At 38.1% G+C, this 9,122-nt stretch overlaps 1 protein-coding gene across 2 annotated transcripts; it reads right to left on the reverse strand.

Moving 5' to 3' along the window:
- Positions 1-169: 169 nt before the first annotated feature.
- On the reverse strand, positions 170-4,530 carry LOC105190397 (prolyl endopeptidase). 2 transcript variants are annotated; one of them, XM_011153141.3, is made up of 13 exons: positions 4,347-4,530; positions 3,906-4,019; positions 3,415-3,638; positions 3,123-3,310; positions 2,761-2,986; positions 2,505-2,664; positions 2,217-2,417; positions 1,941-2,123; positions 1,723-1,836; positions 1,359-1,507; positions 1,064-1,276; positions 568-895; positions 170-459 (listed from the first exon to the last, which is right to left on the reverse strand). In XM_011153141.3, exons 1-13 carry the CDS (start codon positions 4,482-4,484, stop codon positions 394-396), a joined length of 2,304 nt encoding a protein of 767 aa, XP_011151443.1. In that variant the 5' UTR covers positions 4,485-4,530; the 3' UTR covers positions 170-393. The 2 variants fall into 2 exon arrangements, with proteins under 2 accessions (XP_011151443.1, XP_025161049.1); XM_025305264.1 differs by having other exon boundaries at positions 3,906-4,042; positions 4,347-4,503.
- Between the last annotated feature and the right edge of the window lie 4,592 nt (positions 4,531-9,122).

Raw genomic sequence — 9,122 nt, forward strand, 5'->3', positions numbered from 1 at the left:
TTTTACAATACCTTTTACAATACCTTTACTTTTATAATACGATAGATACTTTTGCAAAGTAACTTTCCCAATACTGAATATATATTAGTTTTTGGGATTACGTGGCGATGGATTCGGGCGCAGAGTTCGCAGAGAGAGGGAGAGAGTGTTACGAAAAGTTGCCGGTGTGTATAGTGTGAAGTATAAATTTCATAGTTTTTATTTGGCAATAGAAACACATTATTATAAAACAATTTGTGATCGAAGCACGATTGGATGAGTCCGCGACAATGCTTTTTGCGTTACACACAATAACCACATAGAATTTAGTGACGTGTATCACATTACGGTTCTTTGATTCCTGCAATACTTACGCAACATATTGGATCCGCGTATTGCTGCTTCAAGCTTTAATTACGATTTGAATACCAAGCCCAAGGACTGCACGATAAATGATAAGATATCGGTGCTCTCCTCAATCTGAAACGAAATATTCTCCCTTATATATAATCGGCGCCTTCTAAATTAATCAGATATGTGTTCGTAATGCAATCGTTCATAGATATATCGGATTGCGAGAACACTTACTACTTTCATGGTTGGTTTCCCGCTTCCGTGGCCTGCCTTAGTATCTATTCTTGCGAGTAAAGGATTGGTTTGTTTTGGTACGTTTCCAAGAGTATATTGAAGAGTCGCTATTAATTTAAGAGTATGCAGTGGGACGACACGGTCATCGTGGTCGGCTGTCAGAAGCAACGTCGCCGGGTACTGTATATCGTCCTGTGGTACTTTGACGTTGTGCAACGGTGAGTATTTCAATAGATTCTGGAAATGCTTGGGATCATCCGCGCTTCCGTAGTCCGAGACCCAGGCGGAACCGATGGTGAACTTGTGGAAACGCAGCATATCCATGACTCTGAAATTCCCATCGAAATTTTAGCGGCGTGAATCGCGTATCTCATCTACTTATATATCCGATGCAATCGTGTACACGTGTGTTGGGTCTCGTTTAAGAGCGATTAATTGAAAGACGAATAATCTGAATGCACTGTAACACAATAGTTCTCATTGCTCGTTAACTAACCCCACTTGAGCTATGGCCGCGCCGAACAAATCAGGTCGTTGATTTATACAAGTGGCGACAGCTAAACCACCATTACTGCCGCCTTGAATCGTTAACTTCGCCGAACTGGTGTATCCATTCTCAATAAGATACTTGGCTGCATACTGAAAATCGTCGAATACATTTTGTCTATTGAAGAAGCGACCCGCGTTGTGCCACTTTTCTCCATATTCCCTGCAACACGAAGCATGATATTTCGTACGAACCAACACAAATGTTCCGGAGCAGTTTCCCCGTACGTTGGATCGCCACGTACCCTCCTCCACGAACATTGGCAACAGCGAGTACCCCATCTAAATGTTGTATAAAAACGAGTCTTGTAACACTGAACGTAGGCTGAATACTTGCATTGAAGCCACCGTATCCGTAAAGTAAAGCTGGCATGGTTCCGTCCAGTACAGCGTCCTAAGTTAAAAACTTTGTCTAATCCCCTGATTTTTAACACCGACCAAGTACTATCAAAGATCACGCGTCTGTGGTTCAAATTTAACAACCATAAAGCGAGAACGGTTACAAAGACGGACCCTTCGGTTACTCAATATAGTTGACATCTTCAATAGTACCCGATCGATATTTATCACAGCATGCAACGGAAATTTTGTTGTATAATATATACATACGCTTTTCGTCACTATGAACATGGGAATTTTTGTACCATCCTTGCTCGGATAAAATATCTGACTAGTCTTGTATAAACTCGCATCAAAGTGTTCCACTTTAATCTCTCGCAGTACCTGAAAGCGACCGTTATTAAGTCGATCTATAATTGTATTTAATAGGCACCGTGCTCCAAATAGCATCTCATACTTGTAGCACTTAAAACGAAACAAATACTAACTCGTGGCTCTTCTTCCTTCTTCAAATCAATTGTGTATATGATGCCGGGTGTCAAGAACGACGTAAACTGGTAGAATATTTCGGAATACTTCTTCTCGCCTGAGAATCCAACAACGGTGCCAAGATCGAGAGGGAATGTTCTAAGTACGTTACCGGTACTCAAGCAATGCAGTTGCAAGATATTCTGCAAATTATATATTCGATCGTCAGAGTGCATTGTTATTGCCACTGCAACATAATAATTTTTATCGTAATCATGATTTGCCTCAATATTTACCTTAACATCCTGTATATAACAAGCAACAAACTTATCTCCGTCCACAGCAGTGGCCCAGTCTAGCACGTTCTCAGGATGCTCCGGCAAAAGATCTACCCACTTGTCTTGTCCGTGATCTAACAAATCTATGGCTATCAACTTGTAGTTAGGTGCATTTTTATTTGTGCGGAACACAGCTTTGGTACCAACGTTAGTCACATACTGAAAGTCCACAAAGTGTCATTGAAGATATTAGGGTGAAGATATTAGAAGTAGAAAATTTAGGAGCGGATAATGTTCGCTACTAACTTCATAGTCAGCTTCGAGTACATCGACAACTTGTGTTAATGGTAAATTCGTAGTTATCTTCATTTCAGCTTTTAACGGTGTAAAAAACACTAAATTATCCCTGCAGTCCTTCAGAGGGGTAATAATGAGCCAGTTACCACAATCAGAGACTTGCGCACCTCTGATGTAAGTAAAGGTACATTTATTACAAGTGTTTAATGTAATATAGTATTTTTTTTTTTCTAACACATGAATTTTTTTCCCTTGCAAAACTTACATCCTCCATAATGGTTCCTCGGGAAACTCAACCGCAACAACATCATCCGACTGCGACGTACCAACAACGTGATAGCATAACTTTTGATTTTGATTACCTAACGTTTCCGAGCCATCCGTTTTTCCTTGTTGATCTCGATACTGCCCGTAAAAAATGCCGCGGTTGTCGTGGGTCCATGTAATCGGGGAGAATTTTACTTTTTCCAAAATTTCAGGATACTTTTCACCTAGATAAGATACAGATGATGGTAACAAATAACGAAACCAAGTTACTTTTGCGAAATCACTTTCCCAACACTATTATGTGTACTCGATGTACACAGACATTGTGCACAATAGAATTGCAAAAATCTTCAATCATACCAGTTTCCGCATTTAAAAAATGGATTGTGCTCCAATCAGAACCACTTTTAGATAAACCATACGCAAATATGCTACCATCCTCACTAAAACTACTACTGGTAATGGCAACAGTCCCATCTTCGGAGAAAGTATTAGGATCAAGAAACACTCTTGGTTCGCTCTCAAGAGTATCCTGTACATACAAAACACTGCGAACAAAATTTTATATTTGCGTTTAAACTATAAGTTCACAATAGATACCATGACAATAGTCACGTAATAATAATATATGATAAATATAAATATACTGTACCTCTGGTTTTGTAAGCCAGTGTTTTTATAAAAATAGTACTTCCCACCATACTTGGCAGGGCACGAGTATTTTGGGAAGTCCCATAATTGTTTTAATCTCTTGTGAATATTATTACGCACACTACATGAAGCTAAATATGGCTTTGTAATAGCGTTCTGAGCTTCAACGAAAGCTTTTGTTTCTTCCGAATCTGGATCCTCCAGCCATCTGTAAGGATCTGCTATCTGCGGATGGAATATCCGTTTTTTTTTATATATATTTATATAGAATATCCTCAATTTTCTTTCAAGAGGAAAACATAATTAAAACAGATTATGTAAGAATATCTTAGTCCCAATTTGTGTAACATTTGAAGCGAACAAGAGATGTCCTAGATTCAAATATTAAATAGATAGAAATCACGGAATATAATTGAGAAGAGTGAAAGAGAAGGGGAAGGAGAAAGATACGTTCATAGATTAAAATACATTTTTTGTGCACAGTGCTCTAACCTCGGTGCCATGGTAATCATCGACGATGCTTTCGTCTCTGCGCGCCATAGAGTATTGTATCCTCGTCATAACTTCCGACTGACCTTTGTCCTTTTGTTCACGATAATTCGTCGCCTGGACGCAAACACAGAAACCTTCTGTAACGATATATTTACACACAAAATGCAAAGTTCCTTCCTATATACGTCAACGTCGTCGAAAAATAGATGCCAGACTGATCACGTGATCCAGAACTTGACTGTTCCTGTCAATATGAGTTTTAATCTTCAGTAAGCTAACACAGCATTGCTATCTCGATATTTTGGAGTACAAAAAGGTGCCAGCCAGAATCATGTGATCGTCACACGTTTGCGAAATGATTGCAGTGGCAGATTACACGCATGAGGCTTCTGATACGAAACACGCGAAGGACGTTATCGACGCTCGGTCGTAAAATCTCACATGAGCAGATACGAGCGCAATGGAGCGTGCAGGTTGCGAATTTCTACAACGGTTGGCGATCCTCATTTCGCAATGCAACTTCTTCATTATTTCTCGCCTCCAAGATCTGATAAACGGACGTATCACCACATGCATCATGCTTTTGCTAAGCTTCGGCGAGTATAAGTTCGGTAGAGTTTAGCCACTGACGAGGTAATGCTATAGACTGTCGGCCTTGGGTAAATTTTCGTATTGACAAAGGGGCTCCGAGGGGCATGAGCTTGTATTCTTGTAAAGTGTCGCATACGATATTTCATCAATGTCGCTGGATATCACGATTCTCAGTCAATTAAATTGCTCCGCTGATAAAATATCCGTATATATTTTTCACCAATTTTCGGGAATAATGGTCCTGGAGGTAATTCAAGAGTCATGACAATACCGACTGCTTCAGCTACACCGAAGATAACACGACATTCTTGCTTCGTCTCAGGCAATTTAAGTTTACGTATAGATTAATTGTATAAATCTCCCCTTTTCACTGCTTAAAAATTAAATTCTACAAGAATTCTACAAGAATTCTACAGAATTCTACAGAAACAAAATAAGGATACAAATGTTCGTGTTATCTCCGTGCGGCTGAAACAGTCGGTATTGTCATGACTCTTGAATTACCTCCAGGCTCTTCCGGGTTCCTTTTCCAACATTTATGCTAAAGACCGTCAGAGCATTTTTATGAAGATGCTGACAATCTTTTGCATTATCTCGTCGATGTTGATATACCTTCTGATATCTTTTTCCCATTACTCCATATTTGTTATTATTTATGGTATTTATTTCGAGCTACAGCTTCATACCATGCGCCATCTCAGATCTCACAATGCGTGTCCGGAGAGAAACAAAAAGTACTTGTTGCGTCAAGCACTGACGATATCTCTGGATCACTCGCGTAATCTTTATTCTTCGAAGGCGCGATTATTTATTTGCAGCCGCGGTACGTATGGAATAAATAAGTTCCTCGCAGGGTTGAGAAGTTACTTGTAACGAAGTTACAGTTACTTTTTTTTTGGTAACTATAACTTAACTTTGTTCCGTTTCTTCCATCTGTAACTGTAACTTAACTTAGTTACATTTGTTTGATAACTAATTTAATAGTTATTTTATATATTTCAAACTTAAGTTTCTGGCAGACCAGCACGATAACGCGACATGCGATGCTTGATATCCAATAAGCACATACAGTTCTGCATATTCCAGCTGCATTTCGAAAACGCGCTATCGCGAAAACGCGTCATCTATCTTTATCGTTTATTAGATGTGAAACAAGGATAAAATGACGCAATAGCACTGATAGTCTCCTCTCCGAACGTAACTTGTATTTCTTTCAAAAAGATTGTACGCCTATTGGATATTTCCGTCGCGTGTCGCCCTTATTTGTTAACATAACCTACGTTCAGCGTGAAATATGCTGCGCAGTTTTAGTTGTATAAAAAATTAAACAATGAATAAAACATCTCAATCTTCGGAGAAGAATTGTAAAATGTCATGGTCAATATATGCAGAAATACTCGAATTGCAACAAAAATTTGGAAACGAGAACAACTGAGCATTTCTCTGCAAAATTTGCGCTGGCAAAAAAATTATTCATGCAAGTAGAACTTCAACTGCAAATTTCAAAAAACATATGAGTGTAAGTCTTTATTTATAAAGTATCAATATATTTTTTAGTGAAAAAATCTAATTTTTGATGTTAAGATTATTTTTAGCATTTTTAGTATTTATTATCCTCATCAAATTCATTCGCTTTCATCGATTAAACTAATTGTTATTAACAGTCTTAAAGAATAAATATGAATTGCTTATTTAAATTAATGAGTCTAATTTGTAAAAAATTATATACAATATGAGGAATATATAATAATCAACAAATTACTTTTATATAAAATTGAAGGAATTTACACAATTACGAAATTTAAAATAACGGCACAATTGTTGTGAAAAAGTAACTGAAAGCGGGACGACTGGTTATTTTCTAAATAACTGTAACTGTAACGTGTTATTTTTGAAGATCAGTAATTTGTAACTGTAACTACTGTAGTTACTTTTTCAGTGAAAAAAACCGTAACTGTGACTAGATACAAAGTATTTTCCCAACCCTGGCTCGGTGAATTCAACGCGTCCGAGACTCGATTTCGCAATTTGACAATTGCACGTGAAAGTAATATGTAGTCGATAAATATTGGTGGGTTGATAAAAGTTCGCGTCTAGACTATTGGGGGTTACATCGTTTTGATTTCAAAACCTCCGCTGTGAGTCGCCACCGTACATAACGAGACGCCGATTACATCTTGCAAGTAGTATGACTCAAAGGCTAGTCGGACGCACTTACCATGAAACATAAGCAGAGTTTAACAGGTTGCAACTTGGGTAAGAATGACGATGAATGCTTGAAGAGGCATTTTCAAGCTTTAAGTCTGTACTTTTCAGAAATATTAATATTCATAATGTTGCTGCTCTTTATCTTTACAGATACAGTTAATAGAACGGAGTTAAATAAAAAATGGTGACTGTTTAATTGACCACCTCATGTTTCAGGTTTCAGGTAAGTCTTTACACTGAGAATTGATTTTCATCAAAAATGCGATACATATACACCTTGAAGAGGGAACTTTCAGAGTTTTTTATTTATTGCTTAGCGAGTGTCGTACACCGATTCGTTAGCCTATACCGTGAGCGATCAAGGTCAAAGTGCGGTCTTCGTTTCAATGTAGAATAACTCGGTGAAAACGAATCGCATTGCAATCTGCGTAAATGCAAAACAAAGAAAAAGCTTCACACTTTTATGGGACAGAAGACCCACTTGTTTGTGGGGTTTTTTTGCATACGCGGGCAAGTGTCATTGAGTTCTCGCACTCGACGAATCTCGTCTTGCATTCGTAACATCCTGAAATTATTTTGCCTAAGGTACAAAGGCGAATTAATCGAAACGCTCGGACATGTATAACAATGTGCAAGGAAAACGTAAATACTTCGCGTCGGTTCTGCTCCTCGCGTCGTCGTGAACTCGTTGTGCGCTCATATCGGGAATGGCCGATTCAAGTAATCAGGATGACCTTCGCATAGATTTTTATTACGAAAAGTTGCTTGGCGATAATGATTCTTAGCATCGACAGAGAATCGTTCTCTCCGGAAAATACAAAGTATTCTTTTTCATATCGTTTAAACAAAACTATAATCATTATCTAGTCCAGAATATTCACCCACCTCCGAGACGCAGGCGATGGGCTCGTTTATTCATAAAAATCTTAAATATTCATCGCCGAAAACACCTCAGGACTCAGCGAACCGATCGTGCTGTCGCTTCGCTGGCAATTAAAAGGCGAGAACAAATTCAACACGTTCATCGGCGGCAAATATTCTATTGTCACGTACGAGTATGCGTAGTAGGGGCGATTGTAAGTGCTGCCAGCGACATAACTGTTCTGCGAAAAATAATTGCACTGGGGGAGATCGGCGAAAATCCATTCAATCGCGAAATCAAATCCCCGAACCGCGCGCGAATGCACCCTCGACTTCTCGCTTCGTTCTATTGAATATACATTAATTTTTTCACGTCGGTATTTTTTCCACGACCGCGATTAATCTGACCTTTTTCTTTCTTCTCTGATACGGAATTAATAATAACAGCGTGAGTGAGCGAACAGTACCGAGTGTCGGAAGATGGATCGCTTCGACGCACGTGTGTGCTCTCAAGTATTTTCTTTGAATTCGCAAGCGTTGCAACAAGGAAAGGGACGAGAATTGATTCACCCGAAAAGAAGTAATTTCAGAACATGCGGAGTTATTTTAATTTTGGAGGATTTTAGAATTCCTTTAAAATTAAGAGGGAAATATTATAAACAGATTATTCTCAAAGTTAGAGGAATTATATATTATTTGTATGATGCAAATCTGATTGATTTTAATATAAATTTCCTCTGATACACGGATTATTTAATCTTTCCTCGAGAGGATTATTATTTATTCTTGCCGTACTTTCTTACTGGTTCTACTGGTTAATTTGAAAAAATTATTATAACGTATAGCGAAAAGTGATATACATATGTAGATATACTTCTGGCTCCAGTTCTATAATAAGTAAGCATGAACGAAATAAAATCATTATAACAAATAAATTTCCAATCTGTTCTGTTACGGACTTCACAGCTGCATCATAACTAATTGTATGAGACACAGTTAAAAGAGGGAATATATTATTCAACTTCTTGCAATACATTGCAAACTGTATCTGACAAAATATGGGTAAATTATCTTTGTTACATATTACAGCAACACACATACTTTTTTCAAAAAGCGTCCCGAATATTCTGATCCATGAGCATATGATTATTTTTTCGTTCATGTCCGGAGGTAGAGCATGACTGAGCAAAAGAAGCCGACATTCAAATCGACATAGTCCTCTTCATGCAAGAGGAAAATTCATTGATATGAGAGGAAATCCTCTTGAAATAAGAGGAAAACAAATAGAATAATATCTAATAAATTTTAGACGAACGCTTCACTTTAATCGCTTCATCGAAGGAGGAATCCTTTTTCTGCGAAAGAGCTTCGCTTAGAACATGAAACTGCGGGAAAAGTCACTTTACAATTAGATTACTTCTTTTTCTGGGTGAATTAATTCGTTCTCGTTCGATAAGGAACAGGAACAAGCGACTCGCTCGCTCGCTCGCTCGGGGATTCGACTTCGCAGGACGAATTTCCGCTAATCTCTCGCAAATACGATCTTAATTACATACT

The sequence above is a fragment of the Harpegnathos saltator genome, unplaced genomic scaffold (genome assembly GCF_003227715.2).
Source record: "Harpegnathos saltator strain DR-91 unplaced genomic scaffold, Hsal_v8.6 scaffold688, whole genome shotgun sequence".
In the NCBI taxonomy this organism is placed as follows: Eukaryota; Metazoa; Arthropoda; class Insecta; order Hymenoptera; family Formicidae; genus Harpegnathos; species Harpegnathos saltator.

What these genes read in the sequence shown, in the direction of transcription:
- LOC105190397 (XM_011153141.3), bottom strand. Translation starts at nt 4,484, where the DNA reads ATGATGCATGTGGTGATACGTCCGTTTATCAGATCTTGGAGGCGAGAA. An exon ending in GCCAATGTTCGTGGAGGAGG is followed by an intron (nt 1,277 to 1,358) that starts GTACGTGGCGAT and finishes TTCGTGTTGCAG; the next exon opens with GGAATATGGAGAAAAGTGGC. An exon ending in GGAAACCAACCATGAAAGTA is followed by an intron (nt 460 to 567) that starts GTAAGTGTTCTC and finishes ATTTCGTTTCAG; the next exon opens with ATTGAGGAGAGCACCGATAT.